The following is a 26,427-nucleotide window of genomic DNA, read 5'->3' as shown; positions in this document are numbered from 1 at the left end:
AGTGGAAAGAGCCTGGGCTTCGGAGTCAGAGGTCATGGGTTCGACTCCCGGCTCTGCCACTTGTCAGCTGGGTGACTGTGGGCGAGTCACTTCACTTCTCTGGGCCTCAGTTACCTCATCTGTAAAATGGGGATTAACTGTGAGCCTCACGTGGGACGACCTGATGACCCTGTTTCTCCCCCAGCGCTTAGAACAGTGCTCTGCACATAGTAAGCGCTTAACAAATACCATTATTATTGATAACAAATGCCGACCATTATTATTATTATTAATTTTGATGGTAGTGATGCCTGCCCACTCGTTTTCTTTCGCTGTCTCCCCCCCTTCTAGACTGCGAGCCCGTCGTGGGGCAAGGACGGTCTCTCTCTGTTGCCGAACTGTCCCTTCCGAGCGCTTAGGGCAGTGCTCGGCACACAGTAGGCGCTCAATAACTAGGGCCGAATGAACGAAGGTGGAACGGCCTCTCATGCGCGCCCCCATTCCCTTGGGGCCCGTCACGTGGCCGGGGGGGGAGGAGCCCGGCTCCCCCCACCCCGGGCCGGTCACGTGAGCTTGCCCCCCCCCCCCGGGCTCGCCCATGGAGCAGGCTGTCCTGCGCTCCTTTGGGGGGCTCAGCCTCCGGAGCCCCCCCCCGCCCCCGCCGCCGCCGCCCGCCCTTCACCCACCGACTCTACCTGCTGCGCGGACTCCCGGGCTCCGGGAAAACCACCCTGGCCAGGTCTCACCGGGCCCCCGCACCCTCACCTCTCCCCGTTCCCCCCAGCCCCCTGACCTCTCACCCCCCCAGCCCCCTGACCTCTCACCCCCCCAGCCCCCTGACCTCTCACCCCCCCAGTCCCCTGACCTCTCACCCCCCCAGTCCCCGACCTCTCACCCCCCCAGCCCCCTGACCTCTCAGCCCCCCAGCCCCCTGACCTCTCAGCCCCCCAGCCCCCTGACCTCTCACCCCCCCAGCCCCCTGACCTCTCAGCCCCCCAGCCCCCTGACCTCTCAGCCCCCCAGCCCCCTGACCTCTCAGCCCCCCAGTCCCCTGACCTCTCACCCCCCCAGCCTCCTGACCTCTCACCCCCCCAGTCCCCTGACCTCTCACCTCCCCAGTCCCCTGACCTCTCACCCCCCAGTCCCCTGACCTCTCACCCCCCAGTCCCCTGACCTCTCACCCCCCCAGTCCCCTGACCTCTCACCCCCCCAGTCCCCTGACCTCTCACCTCCCCAGTCCCCTGACCTCTCACCTCCCCAGTCCCCTGACCTCTCAGCCCCCCAGCCCCCTGACCTCTCAGCCCCCCAGCCCCCTGACCTCTCAGCCCCCCAGCCCCCTGACCTCTCAGCCCCCCAGCCCCCTGACCTCTCAGCCCCCCAGCCCCCTGACCTCTCACCCCCTCCAGCTCCCTCAGCTCCTTCACCCCCTGACCTCCTCCAGCCCCCCTCACCTCTCACCCCCTCCAGCTCTTTCACCCCTTAATCTCCTCCAGCCCCCCTCACCTCTCACCCCCTCCATCCCCCTCACCCCTCTAGCTCCCTCACCCCTCTAACCCTCTTCTCTCTCCCCCCACTCCTTCCCCTTTTAACCCACTTCTTGAGAAGCAGCACAGCTTATTGGCAAGAGCCCGGCCTTGGGAATCTTCAGTCGTGGGTCCCATTTCCCCACCTCCACCGCTTCTCTGCTGTGTGACCTTGGACGTGCCACTTCACTTCTCTGGGCCGCGGTGACCTCATCTGGAAAATGGGGATTAAACCGTGAGCCCAACCTAGGACAGCCTGATTACTTTGTGTCTACCCCAGCACTTAGAACACTGCTTGGCATATAGTAAGCGCTTAACAAATACCATCGTTATTATGATTATTTCTATCCCCCCAGACCTTCTCTCTAGAGGTGGTTTCGTTCCCTCCCCCTTCTACAAATGCAGATTCTGCCCTGGATGCCGAGTCCTATTGCATAGTACTGTGCTTGGCACATAGTAAGCGCTTAAATACTATTATTATTATGCCCCAGGGCCTGCCAGGGCCACAGACACACTTGCTTTGCCCTCTTCCTTCACCCTCAGGGAGCAACAGCAACAATAATATAGTAATAATAAGAATTATGCAGAATTATGCACTTTGGGCAAAGCACTGTTCTAAGCAGTGGGGTGGATACAAATTAATCAGGTTGGATATAGTCCCTGTCCCATATGGGACTGAGAGACCAAGTAAAAAGGACCTGGGGAATTCCCCTGTGGAGATACCTCCGCAGCTGTTGGGGATCCCCCTGCAGCTGTTGGAGATCCCCCTGCTGCCATGGGGAGCCCCCAGCCCTAAAACCAAGTGTCTGCCAGCTGACACGTACCGAGTAGCCATTGGGTGCGATGCATGGTACTTGACATTTGGGAATTTTGAAAATACAGGTTGGGTGTATGGAGATAAGCAACCCCCTATCAGGATATATTTTCTTTCCCTGTAGTAAAATAATAATAATTATAAGAATAATAGTATTAAGCCCAGAGTGTATGCCAAGTGCTGGGGTAGGTAGAAGGTTACCATATGGGACAGAGGGCTCATAGTCTTTGTATTTTATCCCTATTTTCCCGTTGAGGAGACTGAGAGGTTCAGGGAAGTTAAGGGGCTTGAACAAGGTCATATTGAAGACCCATGGTAAAGCTGGAACTAGAACCCAGGTCTCCTAATTCCCAGGCCCATGCCCTTTTCACTAGGCTATCCTGCCTCCTATACAGAGGAAAACTGGCCAGCAGATTCGATGAGTTGGGTGTTTGTCGGATACTTACCGTCTTTATCCTGGGATGAAGATTCTTTTAAGGGCAGGAGCTGCTCCTCCACATTGTAGCAAATCCAAACTGTGATTCAGAGGAGAGAACCGTGGGGCTGGGGGGTGGTACGTATCAAAGTGGTCAAGGGGTGCAGAACCAAGTGAATAGGTGGGGGAATGGGAGGTTAGGGAAGGCCTCCGGGAGGAGATGTGGTTTTAGTAGGGGTTTGTGAAGATGGGTAGAGGGGTGGACTGTGAGATATAATGGGGGAGGGAATTCTAGGCCAGAGAGGGAGGATGTGGGCAAGGAGTTGGTGGTGAGACAGATTGGATCCAGGTACGGTGAATAAGGTGGCACTAGAGGAGTGAAATGTATAGGCTGGGTTGGAGTAGGAGACCAATGAGGTAAGATGGGAGGAGACAAGTTCAACTGAGTGCCGTAAAGTCAGTGTGAAGGAGTTTCTGTTTGTTGCAGAGATGGATGGACAATCATTTAGAAGTCTCTGAGGAGTGGGGAGAAGGATTTTTTTTTAGAAAAATGATCCAGGCAGAAGAGTGAAGTGCGGACTAGAGAGGACAGAAGCAGGAGGCAGGGAGGTCGGCAAAGATCAGCCAGGCTGGGGCCCCACGATTGCATCTTAGGCCTGTGGTGCCTTAGGTTGTGCCTTTTGGCCAGTATTTGCCACCCCCAGTTCACTTGCTGTGTATTGACTGGCCCTACCTCACCGTGAGCTGCTCGGTCCAGACACTCACTTGACAAGGTGAACAGTCCTTGATTTCTCCAAGGCATTGTAGCTCCAGGGCGAAGGACTGGGGGGTGGACGTGGGTGGAGAGGCCACAGAAAGGCATCTCACAGTGGGGCTTGTCGGCTGGACCCGTCACAGCAGATGTTTTATGTTGACATACATCTCCCCGTTTTCCAGGCAGCTGAAGGGTGAATTTCCCCAGGCTCTGATCTTCAGCACTGATGACTTTTTCGTCAGGGAAGATGGCACCTACGAGTTCAATCCTGATTTCCTGGGAGAAGCGCACAAATGGAACCAGAGAAGAGGTGACTCAACCTTCCCAACGGCGCCTCGGGTGGTTTTAACGGGCAGCCTCCCGGGATTTCTGGGGAACGTTAGCCGTAGAAAATGGGTGAGCTTCCTGTGCAGAAATGTCATCTGAAGTTCTCACTGAAGGTTGCCCAAAATGGTCCCGGCAGGTGGGGGTGAGCGGCTTCTCTGTGAGGGTAGACTGGACAGAGTAGGACTCTGGAGAGTCTTAAATGTCATGGCTCAAAGGGCTTGAGAGACTGGGAGGGAACAGTGCTCTGCAAACAGTAAGCGCTCAATAAATACCACTGCGTGATGAAGTTTACAAACTCATGGAGTTGTGGACAAGATGAACACCGATTGTTGTACCTCAAGTGCCACAGCAGACCAAAAGCGGTGGCTTCCAAAGCAGCAAGTGGAAAGGTGTTTTCACACAGCTGGTGGAAAGCGCTTAGAACTGGTTACCACAGAAGCTGTCAAAGGTTCGAAGTAGGGGTTGGTGCTATGCTTAAGCGTTTAGTACAGTGCTCTGCACACGGTAAGCGCTCAGGAAGTACTATTGATTAGATGAATTCACGGGGGAGAGGTCTGTAACGGGTTGCTGAAGGGACAAGTTAGGGATGATGGTTCGACAGGTCTCTGGAAGCTAGTTGTCGGGTTGCCACAAGCGGAAGCAGGATCCCAGGCTGGGAGGACCATTGGTCTGAACCAGGCTAGGCCGTGCTTGTGTCTTTGTGATCTTAACAGCAGGCAGGACTGGTTTTACTGCTGAACTCGAGGTAGAAAGAAGTGACTGATAACAGGGCTCGATCAAGGTTGATTAAAACTCGACACACTCAGCTTGCTGTCCTGCCTTGGTTGGGTATGAGTTTCTCACCATGGTGTAACCTGTTGTGTTGCAGCCAGGACAGCAATGAGGAATGGCGATTCCCCCATAATCATTGATAACACCAACCTGCAGTCCTGGGAGATGAGGCCGTACGCAGTCATGGTAGGAAGAAGCATCATTTCTGAGTTTACAGTCATGGCGGGACAGTCGATCCTATCGCTTTTTCCCCTTTTCCTGATCTCCCAGGACGCCCCCCGCCCCAGCTCATCCCAACCCTTCTTCCAGGAAGCTGGGCCTGAGGAGTCGTGTGCTTCATTTAGTCGTTAGTTGGGTCAGAGTGGAATGAGCTCCAACCTCACACAGCATGTTTGTCAACCTTATCTTTCTTGGCTTTTCCCTTGTCCGACAGTGTGCCGGACCCCGGCCGTGGGTCTGGAGGGGTCGGAGAGCCCGGGGAACCCGGCAGCCAAACCACAAGGCAAGCTGGGCGACTCTGTTTACTTGTGGTTTGGCACGTTCCACTAGCAGACGGTTTCTTTCTCAGCCACCCAGAACATTTTAATAGTATTTAAGCGCTTGTAGGCATCTTGTAGGAGACACTTGTTGGTCTCTACTAGAAGTCGTTTCTAGGAGTCTCTGCTGCTCGGTTAGTGGGAGTTCGGGTCAGCCTCATGGTCGTGTCTGACTTATTTTTAACGGTATTACTAAGCGCTTACTATGTGCCAGGCACCGGGGTAGGTACAAGCTAATCGGGATGGACACAGTCCGCGTCCCACATGGGGCTCAGGGTCTTAATCCATGTTTTAGAGATGAGGAACCTGAGTAGAGAGATGAAGCGACTTGCCTGAGGTCACAGGGCAGACAAGAGGCAGAACTGGGATTAGAACCCAGGTCCTTCTCCCTAGCTCATGCTGTATCTACTGAAACAACCTGTGCTTCTCTCTCCCATACTGGGTTCAGGGTCATCCTGATTTGTTGTATAGTTTTCCACCCATGGGAATATAAGATTTCCAAGCCAACAAAGCATAAAAGTTAGAAATGAGCTTTTGGGTGGTCTTGGTCCAACTCTCTCTTTTTTTTTTTTAATGATACTTGTTAAATACTTACTGTGTGTGCCAGACACTACTAAGTGCTGGGGTAAATGCAAGCTAATCAGGTTGGACACAAATCTCTGTCCTTTATGGGGCTTACAGCCTAAATAGGAGGGAGTAGGATTTAATCCCCATTTTACAGATGAAATGACTGAGGCAAAGAGAACCTAAGTGTCTTGCCCAGGCTGTCTCAGGCAAAGGGTAGCGCTGGGATTAGAACCCAGCTTGTCCGACTCCCAGGCCTGTAATCTTTCCTCTAGACCACACTGCTTCTTGGGGGATGGCAGCGGAGGGCTAGTCAGATCCACTGGAGAGAAGGTTAGGGCCAGAAGAGAAGGCGGGGCGGAGCGGGGCAGGCCCGTGAATTTTGGGGTGGCGCATCCAGGTGATTGTCATGTGCATTTTGGGAGCAAGGCAGAGTGACATAAGAGAGTGTGTTTATGTGTGCATTTTTTTTCCTGAGGCAAGACCCTCTTTCTGGGGAAAAAAGATTCCAGAATTCTCATTTCTAAACTCATTTGCTGCCTTCAGGGTGGTGGTGGGGGCTGCGGTAAGAACGTGGGGAGGCGTGAGTGGAGTGGGTGGTGTGAGCAGAAGCGCCACTTGCTGTATCTGGGTGAGAATCGAGCTGAGGTTTTGAGAAACGGGTACCAGAATGCAAGGAGAGCTACAGGTCAGGGGATGGCATTGGCCCACTGGGCCCGCAGGGTGGGAGGGGTCGTCCACTCTTAGGGCAAGTTCGGGCTGGAAAAGTCATACAGGAACAGAAAGTATCAGTGGTCCTTTCCACCTCTCGTGCTGGGCTCCGCTACCAGGGTTCAGAAGTTGAGGAGACTCATTCTGATTATCTAAAGGATTCAGTGGGATTCTCACAGTTCTGTTTCACTGTGTCCTGCCTCAGTGGGCGTTTTGTACCGTGTCTCAGTTCCACTGGTCACCCCCTCGGCCAAGCCGTGGGAACTACGACCAGGAAAAGGCAGGGGGATTTTGGAAGGGACCAAAGGACCCTGAGAGACCTTATCCAGTGCCATCACCACAGTGGACAGATGAGCGTCTCTCTTGTCTTGAAAATCCTCCAGCAAGAGGGACTCCACCAACCCCTTCTGGAGAAGAGGAGGAGGAGGAGGGACGCTAGTTCAGCCAACCCATAGTTCACTCTCTGGCCCCAACGGCGAGGCAGCCACGTATCCTTGTCAATAGCAGCAGACCAAACCTCGATGTGGGTGGGGGGGTGGCAAGGGGGAGGTGATTACCGAGAGGGATTTTAACACAGAATCTGCAGGAAATGTTAACTGGCAGCCTAAACATTATGAAATTCCCACCTCTTCCATGTTTTATGTGCTTTTTGAAAATCAGGCACTTGAGAATAACTATGAAGTTATATTCCGAGAACCTGACACTCGCTGGAAATTCAATGTTCAGGAGTTAGCAAGGTACATCTTTATCTTACTAGTTTCTCTCTACGCGCCCCCCCCCCCCCCCCACTGTTCTCAGGGACTTGGTAATCCGTGCCGGGGAAACTCTCCATTAGGCCCCAGGTTGGTGTCGGGAAATTGGATCCGGGAGAATTCGCTTCTCAAATTCCAACTCACATCCAGACGTCAAATTGAGATCATAGTCCTTGGGAAAAGCAGATAGGCTCATTTCTCCCAGAACGTAAAGCATAAAGAGCATAAAGAAAACTCTTGCCATTGTTCTCACCAAATCTGACCTCCCAAGTTTGCCCACAACCTGCACTTTCTTCCGCCACTAGCGCTCTGCGTCCCAGTGGCCCTGTGGTCACTCAGCTGTATTTATTGAGCGCTTCTCTGTGCAGATCACTGTACTAAGCGCTTGGGAGACTACAGTATAACAACATAACAGACATGTTCCCTTCCCCCAATGACCTTTCAGTCTAGACAGACATTAATATAAATAAATGACAGATATGGACGTATGTCCCATGAGATAAACATTCCCTGATTCCCCACCAGCATTCCAGCCCCAATGCAGAATGCAGAACTTTGACCCGATAGAACTTTGTCTAAAACTGTATAAACTCGATCATCTACATCTCTATCAGCCAATCATCCAGGCCACCAAAATATATTTTAGCCTCAACGTTTTGGAAGTCTATGGCAAGATTTTTGTTTTGTTTTTTGGCCTGTAATGAGTCCAAAGTATATTTTTGATTGAAAGTAGCTGGATGCTGTAATTTTCTGGTGTAGAATCAGCTCCGGGGTGAGACTAACTGGGTGATTTCTCGACAAGCTGGGCAGTCAGTAACTCTCGAGGAATAAAGGCAGGAAAGATAGTGAAATGGACCTTCACACTTCTCTTATCAATCAGAGATATTTGGTGAGAGCCCACTGTGCGTAAAGCACTGTATTAAGCACTTAGGAAAGGACATCAGGGACACAGTGCACATCCCCTGCCTGCAAGGCGTTTACAAGGTAATTTCAAACTAATTCCAATTTCTTAAAAGAATACATTGATGCATATAGTTTCCCGCTAAAAGGCGGGACTTGGATTTTGTCTTTGGGTATTGAGCAGCATTTGTAAATTTAAAGAAAAAAGCTGTCCACCTGAAATATATTTAAAAGCCTGCAAGTTTTCCATCAGCCCTGAGAACAGAGAGATGGAGCACCTGACAGACTCAGGAATCTGACCTAGAACAGTGCTAAAACCAAGAGCGCCGTCGTCGCCTTCCAGGAGGGATCCACCACGTCCGTGGCCTGGCTCCTCTTGAGACTGACGGAACTGGTTCTGGTTGCTGCTGTGTTCTACTTGGCACAGCCGGTAAGGAACGGGCACTTTTCGTGCCTCTCCAGCTAATGCCTGAGAGTCGGAAAGCCGCCGTTCTATGTCACGGCTGTCTCCCTCGCTTTAAAATAATTGTAAATCCCACCCTGTGCACTTAACAGTACAGGCACTTGGCTCCTTAAAGACCTTAAGTACTGGCCTCCACTTACGTTAAGCCAGATGCAGGTAGCAGGGGGCATAACAAGAGCCCACGCGTCTTTCCGAGGTAGATGTTCCCTCCCGCTGGCGGCATTCTCGTGGCTGGAGCGGCTGCTGACCACGGGGACCGAACTTGATCTTTGGATCTCCTGAGATCAGCCATAAGCGTGCGGAGCCCTTTTCTTCCCACACAGGAGGTGCACAAGGGCAACTCCAAATGGACTTTCCAGTGGTTTCCTAAGAGGGAAAAATAATCATGGCATCTGTTAATGGCAGACACAGTAAGAAGCGAATCCCTCACTCATCTACTTACCTAGCAGCAGCATCACTGGGGACAGAGGAAGGAGCAGGACAGCTGGCGGGACAGGCGAGCTGGCCACTCTAAGACAAATTATAATAATTGTGGTATTGAAGTGCTTACTGTTTGTCAAGCCCAGTACAAAGCAGAAGGTCGGACCCAGTCCCTGCTCAGTGTAAATAGGGAGAACAGGTCCTTTTTTATGGTATTTGGCACTTACCATTTGTCAGACACGGCTCTAAGCGATGTGTCTGTGTCAGATGCCATTAAGTGCTTGGGTAGGTACCGGTTAATTATCTCGGATACAGTCCCTGCCCACCTGGGGCTCACAGTCTAAGTAGTTGCGGGGAGGATAGGTATTTAAATCTCCATTTTTTAAGGGTGAGGAAACAGAGAACTGAAGTGACTTGCCATGGTTGTACAGCAGGAAAGTGGCAGAGCTGGGAAAGTGGCAGAACCCAGGTCCTCTGAATCCCAGGCCGTGCCCTTTGGAGTATCCTTGCTCACCATCCCAGGGTTTTTGGAGAGGCCCGAAATGGGAATGGCTGCGCTTGGGCCCCGATTCAGTGGATCAGTGACACCAGCGCAGTGACGGAGGGCCTGTTGCGGGCTGGGCACCGTACCGAGCACTTGGGAAAGAACTACGTGGCTTCAAGGCACAGTCCCTCCTGCCCCGTGGGGAGGCGGCTGAGGAGCCGCTGCTCTCCCCAGAGCCGTGCTTGAGCCCGAAGCCCCGTGAAAGCTACCTCCTAACCCCGAGGATACGAGCAGCGATGCGGCTTTTTCCAGAGTGGAGCCCTGAGAGAGAATTTGGGGGAGGTAAGGGAGGGCTGGGAAGTGGCAGAACATTTCTGGTGTAAGAAAGCCAGGATCATTTAGAGCCTTGGGACTAACTATGTTTCCATCTCTTCCTACACAGGAGAAACATTCACGGGGTCTCAAAAGAAAAAATCAGGCGGATGAAAGAGTGGTACGAGCATGGCGTCACCTTCCGTGGCGTGCTTCACGCGGAGAAGCCGAGTGGGACGGGCAGCCACTGGGAGTGGTGCGATCCGACTTACCCCGGCCCGGCAGGGCCCTGGAGCTCCTGCCCCCGGGGATTCTCCGGCCAGAGAGCGCCGCTCCCTCGACGGGGGGGCTTCCACCGTCAATACCAGAGCTCCTCGTGACTCGGTTTATCCAGCTAATTAACGCTTTCCTCCATCGTCCTATGGAACTCCCGTGCTTCTCTCCATTCCTTTTCAGCGCTCCGACTCCAGGGTGATTACTGAGCCGGAGCATCTTCCGCCGCAAGCCGTCCCTGTCCCCGCCCCGCGGCCCCGGAGTCGACGTGTGCCCGGATGCCCCCAGAAGGCAGAACTTTAAAGGGGAAGGGTCTTTGTTGTGTGGGCTTGGGGAAAAATGGGTTTTCGGGGAGTGAAAACCAGTTCTTTTGCTCTCCACAGTCCCGAGGGCCCGATGGCTTCCCCAGAGCGGCGGCTTTGGGGAAGGGCGGGCTGCTAGGATGGCCCTCGACCCTGACGCCTTTCCACAAACCGACCTCTCGCACCGGCTGGAGCCGGGCGAAGCCCCCGTTGGCAACAGCTGCTGGATCAGGGACCTGTGCTGGAGCGAGAAATCCCCATGTAATTCTGCGGGTGCTCAGGTAGGAGTGGAGGCTCAAAAAGCCAAGTGCTTTAAGGTGTGGAGGTAGGGGAGGCCCTGGCCCCTTGACATCACAGAATGCAGAGGTCCTTGGGCTCCATTTAGTGGCTGTTACTTGTTTGGTACAGGATGGAATTATTACTGCCCTGAAAGTTTTTCAGGTAATAAGACCAATTAGGACATCTAGTCCATTTCCTCCCTAACAAGTCTATTCTGTACAAACTGGCCTACTGTTTTATGGGGTCCAATTGAAGCAATTTCGAAGTGGCTCTGGGAATGTGCAAACACACCTGTCATAAATACAATTTTAATATTCCAGTAATTCAATTTTGTAAGTAAGACTTGTAAGTTTTTAATAGCCCAGAAGGGTGCTTTTTAAAAAAACTTTGCCTTTTCTATTAAAGGGAAGTTAAATAAATGAAATATTTTGCACATCCAGCATAATTGGTTTGAATGAAGGGGCTCAGGGCCTTGGTTGGAAGGTTGCGCTCTATTACCAGTCTTTATTCTTGATAATTTGACCACACCCTAGAGTAAAGGTAGTCAGGGGTGGAGGTCAAGTAAAGAAAACTGTTTATCTTTACTAGACTGCAGGTTTTATTGCCTCCCTTTTACTGGAGTTGGGGAGGGAGGGAGGGGGGCTGAAGTTTCTCTACAGATCCTAGAGAGTGCAGTCTGTGTCTACCTGTATTTCCAGTAGAATCTCAAAGCCCACTGACTTCCAATCTTCTCCCCAACAGCGGGCGCTGCAGCTCAGCACCTTTGTGCGAGAAGCATTTTTAACTTTACGGAGTAGTACCTTTGTAATCCTTTTTACCCGATCGCATTAACAGACCAGAGCGTCAGTACTAAAGAATGAGTTTAATAACATTTTCAAATTAGATACAAAATAAACTCTGTCAGAGAGAGCAGCCCCCCGGTGGGGACGGTCTTCTCTTCTTAGGCTGAAGTAAGGAGTTTATAGATTTACTCATTAAACAGGGCTGTGGTACGCACCTGCTCCCACCTTTGTAGTTGAAACGGGGTAGAAAATAGTCCTAGGAGGATTTAGCAGCAGCAGGTGGGAGGAGCCAGTGGAGGCTAAGTTGAGCAGGGTGGCTAGGGGCCTGAGCAGAACCACACAGCACCACGAGGTAAAAGCAACAGTGAGCAAATCCAGATCCTTAATTTTTAAGAGGTTTTACACATTAGTTGGTAAATAAGGCATCGTCAGCTCAAAATGAACGTTTCTAAGGGATGTGCCCAGGGACCTTTTCAAGCCAGAAAACCAGCACCCTTCCGATACGGACAGTGGCATTTTCGATACTTTTTTCTGACCCACAGAGAATATAAACGCTTTATGCATTCATAATTATACTGTACATTTTTTTTTTTTTTACAAAATAAGTTAAAAAATAAACCGTGACTGATACATCTTCACCGCCGCAGCTTCTGTTGGCTTGTAGCCATCCCTCTGGCTTCATCCGCGTGGTTCCCCGCAAGGTCGGCCCCCGCGCTACAGTTCGGAGAGAGGCGGCCTTTTTCCAGGGGCGAGTCAGGAGCATCCGCTTTTAGTCCGGGGGGTCCCGCCGTCACCGTATTGTCCTCTGCCAGGCCAGCCAGGAGGACTTGGGTGTTGATGGAGGCCAGCTCTTCATCGGTCACCAGATCGCCTTCCAGCGGCGGGGGGCTTTGGGCCGACCCTTCCCGGGGGGAACTCGGCCGCTGCACGGGGGTGCTAGGCCTGATGCCGCAGCAGCGGGGGGGCTGAAATGCTTTCTTCAAGGCCGGAGAAACCGAGGCGCACAGAGGGCTGACCGGAGGCGGGGACGGGATGCGGCTGAGGTACTCCAGGGCTTTCCTCTTCTTGCAGGTTTTGGGGGCCGCCGGTCCAGCCGCTCCCCTCCAGCCAGGCTGGGGCGTGAGGGTTCCTGATCCCAGGGCCGAAGCCGCCGCCGCCGGGCTTGGGCCAGCTTCGCTCTTAGGCGGCATCTTAAAAAACAAAGGATCCCATAACAATGGCAGCTTTCTCTTTTACACCGAGAAATGGGGCCTCGGTTCACTTGAAACAGAACAAAGGGCCGGGAGGGTGGGTGATAAAAACAAGCACCAAAGCGTTAGAGATAAGGGGAGGAGGAGTTATCTTGGGCAAGAGAGATTTGAGATAAACAGGAAGGAACGGAGGTAGAGCTGAGAAAAGAAAGGGGAGAGAGGAGGAGTGAGAAGCAGAATGAAGATGACACTCTCAGAAGTAGAACATTTATCTTCAGATCATCCCAGCAGTCTGACTTTTAGACATTTCCTCGACTAGTAATTTCAACAGACACAACAACAGAAAATAAAATGTTTTGGCACAAGGCTCTTCTCTCAGAGTTCAGTCCCACCTGTATAAAACTGTAAGTTACTGTAACTTGAAGCTGAGGTAAACTTACCAAATCAAATCTCCCGTGAGGAGTGGGTGGCTCTAAACTACCGTCTGCAGCCCGGTGAGACCAGCTGGGGTCACTCAGGAGAAGCACATTCCTCAGTTTGTTTTCAGCATGGCTGCAAAACTGGATGACATCCTAGTAAGGAGAAAATATGAAAACCAAAGTAGTAATTCATTTATACAGTAGAAATCTTATAAAGCCATGAAGGGTGTGGCAGACCAAAGAGGGATTGTTGCTCACCCAATCCCCCAATACCAGACCTGGGGACACCGCCTAACAGTATACGAAACAAAACTTCTTTAGAAAGCACTTGTCATAAATTTATAGACTTGACTACATCCAAGTAGGAGGCAGAAAATACCTTCTAGGTTGAGAAATTCGCATAAAGTCAGGGACAAGAGGTCCAAAATGGATTAGTCAAACAGAAACAGAAAGATAGGGAGGGGGAGATAGGGAAATACAGAGTACAATCAATCAAATGTATTTATAGAACACTTACTGTGTACAGGACACCACACTAAGCATTTGTAAGTGTACAACACAGCAATATAACAGTCCCTGGCCACCACAAGGGATGAAAGGAGAGAGACTGGGACCAAAATAGAAGGAAAGACAGAGATTAAGGCAGGCAGAGAGACAGACAGGTTGGCAGATACAGAGATGGCCAAAGACAGGAGGAGTGACACATAAATACAGAAACAAGTAGAAAATGGAGGTAGCAAAATAGATGAAAAGAGGCAGAGACAGACAAAGAGAAATGGAGAGAGAAACACTGAGATGAGACTAAGAAAGACAAGAATACAGAGATGGAGACAGACACAATGACAAGGGGGGAGCGGGGAAGGTACAGAAGTAGAGACGGGAAGACAGAGACAGAATCCCAATGCCTATAAAATAATAATAATAATAATGGTGGCATTTGTTAAATGTTTACTACGTGGCAGACATGATCCCTGTCCCACCTAGGGTTCCCAGTCAAACCCCACTTTACAGATGAGGCAACTGAGGCACAGAGAAGTTAAATGACTTGCCCACGGACACACAGCAGACAAATGGCGGAGCTGGGTTTAGAACCCAGGTCCGTCTGACTCCCGTACTCTATCCACTAGGCCACACCGCTTTCCTAAGGGTGCAGTGTCTAAAAAATAGTTAAAATCTGTTTGCAGAAATGTTACCTGAATGGTGCTTTTCAACTTGTTGAAAGTCTCTTGAAAATGGATTTCCTTTGGATTGGCAGAAATGGCCGAGAGCTCTCCAGCACACAAGGTACAAATTCCCGAGGTGGTTTCCGACTTCCACTGGAGGTTGCTCGCCGCAATCAAGGCATGAGGCTTAACAGTGTCTTCATTAAGGTCGGTCCAGAACTTTATTGCTAGTAGATTATGGCATTCATCTGACAGATATACCAGAGGTGCAAGCCCTAAGGTAGAAAAATAAGTCACTTTTCAGTTGTTTTCTCGAAATGGCTAATTTTGTAAAAAAAAAAAAAAAAAAAGAGCACTTGCTAAAAAGTGTTCCCTAGTAGCGTAGAAATGTAAGGCTCTATTTCCCTCTTTAATTCCATATTAATATTAGAAAGTCGTTGCACTGTGAGCCAGTTAAGAGATGACTGTAGAAATGACACTGTAGACCAAACCACCGAGACACAAATGGCTCCAGATGAACCGAATCTGCCTGGCAGGTGTCCAGGCATCCACGCATTGACTACACGTCACGGGCCTGGGCTCTTGTCTGGGCCCCCCTTGGGGTGAGCCTCGCCCACCCTGCACTAGACTCTGGAGCCAGTTCACAAATTTAACTATGAATTTTTTGGAATCCTTCCGTGGCAGTCGCCTGATCCCATTTCTCTTCTAGCCTGGGTAGTTGGATCACGACACTGCGGTAAACCGGGTGGGCATCCAGAATTCTTTTGTGCCCGGCCTAACTGCCCTCTGGCTTGAAGCTGCGGCCACACGTTAAGGACAGGGCTTCGGCTGCATACTAGGAAGCACTTGGGGAAAGTTTTCTTAGTAAGGCACTTGTCACTCCGGGGAAGCCGGCAAACGAGCAGGGGCTCAGGATTTGACATGAATTAACCTGGTGAGAATTTTAATAAAAATTTAAAATATCTCAGATGCTCAGGTTCAAGCATTTTGTGAACTCCTACTGTAACAGTGACATTCAAGGCTTTTAACCTTTTTTTTGGAAGGGGGAGAGGAAGAGGTGAAGAAGATATCCCTACCTTGTGCTAGCTGAATCAGGGATTATCTCTATTAGATTGTACTCTCCCAAGAGTTTAGTACAGTGCTCTGCCCACAGAGAGCACCCAATAATTACTATTAATTGGTTATCCAAAGTCCAAAATGCATGTTATCAAGCCAATAATGGCTGCCACTATGTGGAAATTTTATAGATGTGCTGCTGTCACATAAGGAACCAAGATTTTTAAAATCACCCAACAAGAAGTTACCTTTCTTTGGCCGGTAATTAAGATCTCTGAAAGGCTGTGATTTTTCAAAGTATTAGAAAAGATTTAGATATATATTAAATCAACTGAATTAGTCCTGTTCTTCTCTAATGTACGAGTGGTGTTTCTGAAGAACCGACACCACCTCCCTAATCCGTGGCCGCTTTTCCCAACACCACGTTCTGGGGTATCAGACATGCATTTCGTCTGAAGAACGTGCACTTATTCTGCCTTCACGTTTAAGTAAAAAACACCCATCCTGGCAGTAATAACTGTTGAAGAGGATGAACCGGATTAGAAATAGCTCTCATATCTAGCCCCTAGACTGCTAAATCCTGTCAATTCTTTCTCCAAAAGAGTCCCCGGATATACCCTGTTCCTCTCCACCAAAAACAGCAAATGCTGTGATCTCAACATGTTCCATCACAGTGAGACTATAAGAGCAGGCTTAGCACACACCACTCCCCTCCTCAAAAGCCTCCCGAGGCTGCCCCTCTCCCTCTGCATCAAATAAAAGCTTCTGACCATTGCCTTCAAGGCAATTCAAATAGCCCTTGTTCAGTAGTAACAGAATTTATCTTATATATCATATGCAGAGCCTGGTAACGAGCATTGGGAAGGAGTACACGGGTGGGAATCAGGCCTACTGTAAAATCCTGATGTCGTTTCACCCACCGCGGAAGGGGATTGTAGCTATCACATCCATCTCTGCACATTAACAACAGCGGGAAATGTTTTTAAAAATTTGAGTCTTAAAAACTAAAGTGACAAGAAAAGTCACATTTGGAATACCTGCTCTTTTGGTGACGGAAATGACGAACCCCACCAGGTCCATCTCAGTCCATGGCGGCCACAAAGCTGGATCCAATAATTTACCGAACTGCAGCACCTCCCGTGGCCTGTAAATGCGGAACAGGATTTCGTGTGAAGCCTGGGGAAAGGGAATTTAAGTCATTCACCTTCTGCATATTACAATAAATCAGACCGACTGGCCAAAATGAGAATGCTAGGTTTGTACCGGTAGTAGCTGATACTGCGTTTTCTTCGTGGCTGTTAACTGTACGCTCGCTCGGCCAGATCGACTTTTCGACTGTGACGGTGCGGTGTGGTAGATTCGATAACGACTTCCTTCCTTTAAGAGGGAATACATATCTGACAACGGGCGCCAGATATTCAGCATAGCTAAGTGGAAAAGGATGACAAAGATATTTTCAGAAAAGTCAGCAAGAATTCAGAAAGGTTTATACCTTTAGCACCGAGGTACTCCTCTTCTGCGTTGCGTCAGTTATTTAATAATAATAATGTTGGTATTTGTTAAGCGCATACTGTGTGCAGAGCACTGTTCTAAGCGCTGGGGTAGATACAGGGTAATCAAGTTGTCCCACGTAAGACTCACAGTTAATCCCCATTTTACAGATGAGGTAACTGAGGCACAGAGAAGTTAAGTGACTTGCCCACAGTCACATAACTGACAAGTGGCAGAGCCGGAATTCGAACCCATGACCTCTGACTCCAAAGCCCGGGCTCTTCTACTGAGCTACGCTGCTTCTCTATTTGTTACCCGATGTATACAGATAACCCTTTATGTTCTACCCGCCGAATGGAAAAGCAGTAATTGAGGTATTTGTGAAGCTCTGATCATTTGCCAGGCACTATGCCAGCCACTGGGATCGAAACAAGATCATCAGGTTGGACCCAGGCTAAAGGGGAGAAGGTGAAGAAACCTAAGAAGCGGACGAAAGGTAGCGACGGCATCTTGTTTCCAGTACTGACCTGCATCTTTTCCTGGTTTCCTGTAGTCTACAACACGTAGCTTCCATATGGCAGTCACATCTCTTCTTGCCCAACCCTCTTCACCCTCTTCAGCCAGTTCTAGAGCTTTCCTGAACTCCATTTCGATCTGCGCTTGCTTCTGATCACTCAACATCTGCCTGTGGCTGCTCAAGGCTTTTAGCTGCTCTTTGCTGAAATAAGCCTGGGATCACAAAGGAAGTCTTTTCAATACACTTCCCAATATTGTTACCGATAAACCCGTGGCTTTTACAACTAACCTGAGAGAGACATGTAAAAATTCACTCAAGTATAACTGGCCCAGCCAAAATGCATGTTTTTATTACTCAGTTTGGCTAGATTGCTATGAAAATGCATCTTTTACTTTTGTGCATGGTGTTGCATACTGTCTGCATTCTATCACACAATTTCTCCTTAATGTGGGGTAACTGCCTTAATTCTTTTAGGTTGCCACGGTATGCTAGATCCTCGCGGAGGGATCGGGGCGAATCGACCTCACGCCTCCTCCTACCTCTCTTCCCCTCAAAATATTGGAGTGGGGGGAGGGAAGGAGGAAGGAACAGAGGGAGAGAGCGGCAGACCTGATATCTCACGCTAGGAATGCAGGAAAAACATCCAGGATCAGGATCTGACTGAGATGACAGAATCCTGAGACCCCCACGGCCTGAACCCAAGGGGGCCTGGGGTGACAGAGGATTCGAGGTGTGGGGTAGAGCTACCCCAGAGAGACTTTCCTGAACTTTGGAATGGAGTGTGAACTGAAGGCCATTTCCTTCTTCTTTCCCCTCCTGAAGGGGGGTGGGGGGTGGTGGGGGGTAAGGCAGGGCCAATGTAAAAAAGCGTTCGCCATTTCTGGGCCCCTGATGAGTTATGATTTAGAAGACGGTGGCGGGCATTCTCCTTGGAGCCTAACTCCAGAAGTCACATCGACTCTCTCAGGCCATTACGGTTCTAGAGTAAATGACCACTTCAAGGGACTAAACGGATCCCGAGGCAGTTGCATCGAGCAGGGGCAAAAAGCAAGCCAGGGTGAGCGTGTCCCCGAGTTGGATCTTTATGGCCACAGCCACACACCATTCAGAGTTACATTCCGCAAAGGAGACTTCAGGCAGCCTCTTCCTAAGGCCCCACGGGATCTCCAGGGAAAACATTTCATCGGATAGAGCCACTTACTTCGATGTAGGCCGGATCAGGCACGCTCTTGACGGCCTCGTAAAGCTCTGCCCCATCTTGCAAAGCCCGGACTTGCTTTCTCGTTAGGACACGTGACTTTACATCTTGCCTCCGAGCAGCATCTAAGGGGGTCAGGGATATATGTGTTGGAAAGTACAAGTGGAGACATCGAAAGCAAAACACCTGCACGAAAGTCAGTAAAATGCAAAGGGTTGACTGAGCTTCTTGGGCAGGCAGCAGTGTGGTCTAGTGGAAAGAGCACAGGCCTGAGAGTCAGAGGACCTGGGTTCTCAACCCGGCCCTGCCCCTTGCCTGCTGTGTGACGTTAGGTAAGCTACTTACTCTTCTGTGCCTCAGTCTCCTCATCTGAAAATGAGGATTCAATACCTGTTCTCCCACCTACCTAGACTGTAGTAGCCCCATGTGGGACAGGGATTGTGTCCGATCTGATTATCTTGTACCTAGCCCCGGTGCTTAGTTCAGTGTTTGGCAGAGAGTGCTAAACAGATATCACCACTGCTATTACTCCCCAAAGAGCAAGAAAAAGTTTAGGGTTACAAAATTGGAGGAAAAATGTTTTGAAAGATCATTTTTCCTCTTTATAGTTTCCTCTACAAAGAGCCGGAGAAAACAACTATCTAATAATCAAAAAGGCCCACCTGCCTTGGCCTAAGAAAGAGGAAAGAGGCGTTTGACAAACTGTTATTAGATTTGTGGTGGACAGGGAACCATTAGCCCCTACTCCATAAACTTGTAATTCAGAGACTGACTAGGAAAAAAAGGCAAAAATATAACAGAGGAAGAAGGCTGGGTGACATTTTATGTATTGCACTATGGGAATAAAAGAGAAGATAAAAGGAGACAGTTTAGCATTCTTCCTCCTGAATAGCCTTTCTGATCTCCGAATTCACTGGAATTGCAGCGAAAAAGGAAGGGGTGACCTCCAGGGGAAGAATCATTAAAGGAATCTAAGGGGATTAGTGTGAACAGCTGTGAAAATGTAACTAGCCTAGGGGTTCAATGGGCAAAACACTGCTAAAAACATGGGCTAAAGTTTGGCAGCCTCTGTATCGCCGCACCAATTAATTTTATTCCGGCTTCTAGCATAATGAAAATTTGCTAAATCTACTATGGAAATACAGTTCTCTTTCAGGTTCACTGACACGCTGCTCAAGGAGCAGAGGAAGTTCTTGTAAATGAGTATTTTTGAAAATGTTAGTATATGTGACAACATCTTTAAAAAGATCTCAGTAAAAAGAAAGCACTGCCCAAAACATAGCTCATTGGCTCACAGGGAACAGGAAAAAGCTTTAAAACAAATCTCCCTAAAATACCAAGCAGAAACACTCTCTCTCTCTGCTCTTTTAGAGCATCGTTAAGCAAACCTAAACCAGGAGCCTCACTACTCTATGTATACTTATTAAACATTAAAACTTCAAACACAAATAAAGATATACCTTCCTGCTTTTCAAAGTCATCTTGAATTTTTGCATATAGGGCTTCTAGTTTCTTTTGCTGGCTCTCCGCGTGTTTGGATGCTTCCTTTTCTTCTGCCCGCTCATTGCGAAACACATACGATCCGGTGTGTGTCTTTTCCATCCACTGAAATAAAATTCCAGCATCTGATTGTCCATCAATTCTGCTCCGCTCCCTCTGATTTTCATACCAGGATGAAAATCTGAATTTAAACTAAAAATTAGGCTATATACGCTGATGGGATTTCTGGTAGTACCATACTTAAAGAAGACCACTTTTTCCTCTGGTAAAGACACACAAATGAGTCTGTAGACGAATACAGAATGTAACAGATTCACTGCATTACAGGGAATGGTAAAAGGGAAGCTTAAAGATATCATACCTGGGTTGGATAAGCTCTTTGGATAACTACATCAACACATCCGACGTTTCCACCATCCTTAAAAAGGGATGATAAGGACAGAGGAAAAGGCCTGGGATCCGGTTGGAACCCTAGTTTAGCATACCAACGGGCAGGCCGAGTGCTGTTCGCTGAAATCTGGATAAATGAAATAAACACAACTCTTTCAAAACGGACAGAAGGTTAAGATTTCCAATTTGTCTCTCTGGCCTTAACTGTAATAAGAGACGGAGAGGACAGTGTCCGTCGTTTAAAGATCATGGAGGGACTAGCCGTTTCTGGCAAGAATGGGTAAAAATCGAGCTCCCAGGTGGTTTCTAGTGGGACCCTGACCTTGACCCGCCCAGTCTGGCCACAGACGCCCTGTCCCAACATCAACGTTCCTTCCTTCCGGGCCAAAGTAAAATCACCAACCTTGAATCTCTAGCACTTTCCATTAATTCTGAGGGCATTATCTATCTGGAGGCTAATGGCAGGGATACAGTGGGCTTATTTTAAACAAAGAAAATGAATTTTGTTAGGAATCAGGCCAATTAACAAGAACCAGGTGGGAGTTGCCTCTCCTTTCACAGATCGGAGGGCTCTCATCCCCAGGCTGGGCAGCTGTCAAGGCTCTTTGCTGCAAGCATCAAGCTTTCTGGGCTGAGGCTAAAATCACAGAGGCCCCAAAGGTGCCCTGCTACAAAACATTTCCATCCCAATTTAAAGGTTTCCTCAAGGCAACATTCACTCCACAGCTGTCCTGGAGCCTCATAAACATTTATTGGCATAGATCTGCTTTACCCTAATGCCCAGCTAGATGAACTAATGAATGTGACAGCGCTTTGGGAACATTTTCAGAAAGCAACAACACCATGTTCCCAAGTCCTAGTGACTTTCATCGCTTACAGGTATCACCCAGAATTAAATGCTTCCACAGACACTGGGTTTTACCTTTAACATGAGATCCTCAGGAGCTTCCAGAGGGGTGCAAGCATTTGAAGGCCCCACTAGTTCTGCTCCAAACAGCACGATCTTCTGGCCCACCATCAGCTTGCCAGCCTGGAGGAGAACTAGCAGAGGAGGATCTAGCAGGGCCCTGAGAGAATACCAGCCGTCCGTAACGTGAATGACTGCTCCTTCTTTCTGGGTTAACACGCTGTTATTGGTTTTGCTGGCGGTCGCGGCTGCGCTTGTGCTTGGTGAAATTATTTCGGAAATGCAAAGTACCAGGGTTTTGGCTGCTGAGTCGTCTCTTTCAGTTATCTTTTTGATAGCTGATCTTTGGCTTTTATCAATTTCCACATCATATCTGAAAGAGAGAATGCATTACAATGGAATAAATTACAAGTACAAAACAATTACAGAAACAAATCCCTAGCTCCAAGTCTAACATGCCAGGCCCGGGTTTAGAAATCTAAAGCAGTGAGATAGAATGGAAGGAAGGTGTTACCGTATTATTTGGTAACAAGTCTTCCCAGTGCTTTTGAATGCTGAAGGGATGAAATTCTGCAATTCACACTGCCTCATCACCAAAATAATTATAAATAGTGAATTTGCACTCCCTTATCACACAAGAGCAGTTTTACACTTGCCTGTATTTCAGCTGGAGAAGCACCCTTTCTGGGGTTAAACACCGATTAGCAAATTGTTTAGGAAAAGTAACCTCCATGGCTGCCAGTTTCCAGATTATCCATCTATAATGGTTGAAGACCCAAGGTCTGGAAATTAGTTTAGAATCCACACCAGGAGTATCACACAGGGCCCTGCATACAAATGAAGTAACAGGAAGTCACATAATGCCGACGCTGCATTCGGTATTATTTGAGGGCACTTCTGGAAACTATAATCGTCATAAACAAGAATACTTGCCATCCCACAGATCGAGTATGTTTCTATAACCACCTAGAAATTGCAATTTAAATAGTTTCTGAAATATTTCAGCAGATGATTAAGATCATTCTACTAGATGAGGTACTATTTAACATATTACTGCACTAGTTCCTACAATTTACTTAACCCAGAGATTGGCATCATAAACCACGTAAAACCCCAGCTATGAAAACGGTGATCGTTTAAAGGCAATTTCCCTTTCTCTCCCTTTAATAAGTAATCCACTTTATCTGGAAGTGAGTGTTACCTATATTTCCATTCTCTTTTGGTGAAAAGCCAACGAAGAAGCACAGAGAAGTGTAAAGGCTGTAAACAATTCATACGCAGCTATCTTTTAGAAAACTGAGACCAAGACATTATTTTTAGAGATGAGCTTATTTAAACTGTTTAATTCCCAAAGCTTCCCTTAGGGTTGTCGACGACATCACCATTCCTCTCTGTCTGGAGGCTGGTCCCTTTAAGGTCATCTTTGAGTTCTTGGACTTGCCTTTTAGAAAGGAGAGCTCATTCAGAGCGCCACTCTACTATCACACAACACAAAAATGATCAGAGGTCATTCAAAAACCATTGCTTCAAAGGAGTACCTGTAGAATTCTTCTTTTCCTGCCTTGCCTGCATTGGTAGGTATGAGCCATCCGCCATCAGCCAGCTGCACTCCATTTCCAGCCGACCAGCACTCTCTACTGAAACAATCTTGGCTACAAAACTGGAAGGACTCGGCGTTTTTGCTGTTAACCCTCAGGCAGTGCTTCGATACCCCACACATGTAGAGCTATGAAAAAGCAAGGGGGCAGGGGAGGGACACTTGGTGAAAGGAAGACAGAGGAGATGACCTTCGGTTGATATCACGTCTCACTCCAACTCCAGTAGGCGAAAGCTGCATTTTTAGAAGGTTGCTCTTCACATTTGATAAGTGAAAACCCCTATAAAATTTGCCCCGTCCTCATTGATTTTTAAGACAGCCTATGAAATAGGAGATACATATTACTACGCACTTAGCTGTCCTATAATGGAAGGATCGCATTTTTACAAAACCCCTCATTAAGGAAAAGACATTCTAAACTCCCCCCGGCCTTACACAAACACACCTAAACCATTCCCACCGCACAATACCCTGTACGTCAAAAGGCTGGTGTTGTCGGAAGAACATTCCCTGTTTCCTTAACAGCATTCTAGCCACACCGTGCAGTGGAAGTATGCGCTCTACTATGGCAGAACTGAGGGTGTTCTGTTTTTCAGCTGAGAAACCCAAGCCCTTAAATGAAGGAATATGCAGGATCACACAATGATGAGTGCCTTAATGGAACTAATAGCATCTTGACTTTTTAGCTAGCATCAGGATTTGCTAGTAGGTTTTTTCTGTTGCACTGGAAAAGCAAAGCCATGCTTCAGTAGTATTCTTTATGGAGACTGCACCCTACCCCATATGTTGGGCATCACCTCAGTCAAGCCCCCTGCCCCTCTCTCTGTTGGGGACCACTGGGGGTGAAGAGGGATCCAGACTGGACCCACTATTCCGTTTCAACCAGCCTATCACATGCTCTGTTCCTCTTCAGCACAACCCCCACCTTGAGCCCAAATGAAATTTTAGAAATACTTAAAATATTTCCAACTTTATTTCAAGGGTTACTTCAACACTTGTTTATTCATTCCACATTTCTTTGGCCTTAGTTTGGTCAAATCTAAATATCGACGTAATTTGAATGGCGATAGATCGCTATAATTCCCTTTAAGGAATCACCGCCTTACCTCTCCTTTCCTCTAAGCCAACATATTAAGACTGTGAGCCCCATGTGGGACAAGGACTGTGTCCAACCTGATTAGCTTGTATCTACCCCAGTGCTCAGAACAGTGCTTGACACACAGTAAGCACTTAACAAATACTATTACTATTCATTCATTAATTCAATTGAATTTACTGAGTGCTTACTGTGTGCAGAGCACTGTACTAAGTGCTTGGGAGAGTACAATACAATAAACATATACATTGCCTGCCCACAATAAGCTTATTATTAACATTTCAGCTAAACAGCATTTTACCACATGACCTGATGCATAAATGTTTCCTAAAACAAGGAGACATTTGAAGGACAGTCTTCAGTGACCCATAAATACATTGACTGCGAAGCTGAAAAGGTAGATGTGAAAGTTTACCTCCTTAGTGGAATACTTTGAAGGAGCTCGCCCTTCCACTGCAGTTTTGAGAGAGAGTCTGGGGTGCCCAGATGTCTTTGCGAGATACAGACGGCCCATCTGTGGAAGAATACGCTGTCTCTGTTTCTTTTCGATTCTCATTTCTTGCAGCTCTCTGGCACGCTGAAGATTTGTGATCGTATCTATTAAAAGGAAAGAACCACACGAAAAGCTGGTCTATGTAACATTACCTTCAGATCATAAACTTTAAAAAGTTCATCTCCGATAACGAACGTCCAAGAAACTCTGTGTGTGCACCAACAGGGATCCTCCTGGTCTTGCCAAGGGGGATGAGGTGGGCATGGGAGGACGGCTGGTTGGTTTGTGGGCGGGGGCTTGGAATGTTTCTGGAGGGGAGTGGCGGAGCTGGACGAGTTACACTCCCCACAACCAAGTCTCTCCAACAGTCCTCCCACCCCTCCTGCCCAAAACTGTGAGGGGCTGGAGGCTACCTCTCCCACTGAAGTGGCTGAGCACCACCGCCATTTAACGGGGCTTTCAGACTAGTAAACTTGTAAAAATCAATAGGTGACAACTGTTCTAATTTTAAGTGCAAATGATGGAATGGATTTTTCTTTATAACCTTGGCTATGTGACAAAACCCAGAGATCAGTTCACAGTCAGTAATAGTACATATCGCTTTAAACAGCATGACTTTTTAAGTAGGCTGAGGCTACAATGCCTTCAGTTAGAAAAGCTAATCTCACAATCAAACAATCAATGGTATTTATCGAGCATTTACTTTGTGTGCTTGTGTGCGGAGCCCTGTTGAGAAAGTACAACGGAGTTGCTATACATGACACCTGCCCTCCAGGAGTTTACACTTTACAGGGAGAGAAAATTAAAGAAACTTCACTGCTTTTGCACTAGCTTAGGAAGAATTTGTGACCTGTAGAATGATACAATTAAATTCCTCTAGACTGTAAAATCCTTGTGAGCAGGGAATGCATCTACCAACTCGGTTTTATTGTGCTCTCCCAAGCACTTATTACACTGTTCTGCATACAGTAAATACTCAATAAATACAACTGATTTATCAAAATGCTTTTGCTTGAGAATGGTTATTTTTTCAGCTGGAAAAGAAAAAAAACTGTTTGTGTTCCATTAAAACTATTTAATTCAAATCTGTGGGATTAAAAAACACTTCAAGAATCTTTGGGGAATTTTTTTCTCTCTACTAGCCCGTTTATAAAAATTCTTGATCTATGGCAATTACTTAAAGAAATGTATTTATAAAAATGATAAAAATTTCACAAACCTACCTGAATGTTCTTCTCCATGTTCTGCTACGGCTTGAATTGTTTCTTGATTGGCACTATCTGTATGAGATTGATCATTTTTAGCATCCACAGTATTACTGCCACTGACCCCTGGATCGTGTCTACTTAAACTACTTTTTTGCTCTCCATCTTTGTTTACTTGCTTGTTCATCTGTAATTGACATTTCTTACTGACGTCTTGTTTATCTGTGCACGCATGAGCCTTTGTTTTGAAGGGAGGAACAAAAACTTTGGCAGGTTTGCCTGAAATATTTTGGGGATTCATCTTCTCATTTTTGTTGGCTGAAACGCCATAAAATGGAGCCCTAAAAACAGGTGAATTGCTTGAAGACCGTCCCAAAGTATGGTGCTGGAAAGCGTTAGGTTTAGATAGAAATTCTTGATTAGGTGCAGTCAAATTAGGATTACGCATTTCTTGCCGTTCTTTAGTTAGGCTGCAATGGAGAGAAAATGCCGTTATCAGATTTTTCTCAGTGAATGTACACACTAAATCTGAAAAATATATCTTCCTGCTTTGGAAGTGTATCTGCTTAATAACTTTCTAAACTTTCAGGCCTAGCTGATAGGTAATCATCAGCTGGCCTACTGTAGATGCTAAATTAAATTTATATTTTAATGTCTGCAAAACTGAATTGTGATACACACACATACACACACACACGAAAAATCCCTAAAGACATGTAAATTCTTCATCTGGTCCAGCTCCTTACCCCTAAGCAGGTGAACAACTCTTCCAGCCCACCTGAGAAAAGTCCCTATTTACCTTTCCAATTTCTTTCTTTTCTCAAACCTAAGTACCTCTTTTCTG

The 26,427-nt window shown here is 47.8% G+C and overlaps 2 protein-coding genes across 2 annotated transcripts in view; one reads left to right on the top strand and one right to left on the bottom strand.

Moving 5' to 3' along the window:
• The first annotated feature begins 577 nt into the window (after positions 1-577).
• Positions 578-10,203, top strand: N4BP2L1 (NEDD4 binding protein 2 like 1). The gene is given in 6 exon segments (XM_029048045.1): positions 578-654; positions 656-718; positions 3,668-3,795; positions 4,681-4,769; positions 7,055-7,131; positions 9,856-10,203. Coding segments are annotated over 6 exon segments (684 nt in total). The 3' UTR covers positions 10,106-10,203.
• Positions 10,204-11,421: 1,218 nt separating this feature from the next.
• BRCA2 (BRCA2 DNA repair associated) overlaps positions 11,422-26,427 on the bottom strand; it is a 38,205-nt gene continuing 23,199 nt past the window's right edge. The window contains exons 14-27 of the mRNA XM_007668699.3: positions 25,602-26,053; positions 24,301-24,482; positions 22,731-22,918; positions 21,849-22,019; positions 21,208-21,565; positions 20,257-20,412; positions 19,856-20,000; positions 18,399-18,520; positions 17,208-17,409; positions 16,453-16,616; positions 16,227-16,365; positions 14,164-14,408; positions 12,992-13,123; positions 11,422-12,551 (exon numbers count right to left, since the gene is read on the bottom strand). Coding sequence (XP_007666889.2) covers positions 11,997-12,551; positions 12,992-13,123; positions 14,164-14,408; positions 16,227-16,365; positions 16,453-16,616; positions 17,208-17,409; positions 18,399-18,520; positions 19,856-20,000; positions 20,257-20,412; positions 21,208-21,565; positions 21,849-22,019; positions 22,731-22,918; positions 24,301-24,482; positions 25,602-26,053 — 3,211 coding nt within the window. The 3' untranslated portion in view covers positions 11,422-11,996. The remainder of the gene's footprint in view (positions 12,552-12,991; positions 13,124-14,163; positions 14,409-16,226; positions 16,366-16,452; positions 16,617-17,207; positions 17,410-18,398; positions 18,521-19,855; positions 20,001-20,256; positions 20,413-21,207; positions 21,566-21,848; positions 22,020-22,730; positions 22,919-24,300; positions 24,483-25,601; positions 26,054-26,427) is intronic.

This window comes from Ornithorhynchus anatinus, chromosome 20 (genome assembly GCF_004115215.2).
Source record: "Ornithorhynchus anatinus isolate Pmale09 chromosome 20, mOrnAna1.pri.v4, whole genome shotgun sequence".
Classification (NCBI taxonomy): Eukaryota; Metazoa; Chordata; class Mammalia; order Monotremata; family Ornithorhynchidae; genus Ornithorhynchus; species Ornithorhynchus anatinus.
This window is presented reverse-complemented; position numbering and strand designations above follow the sequence as displayed.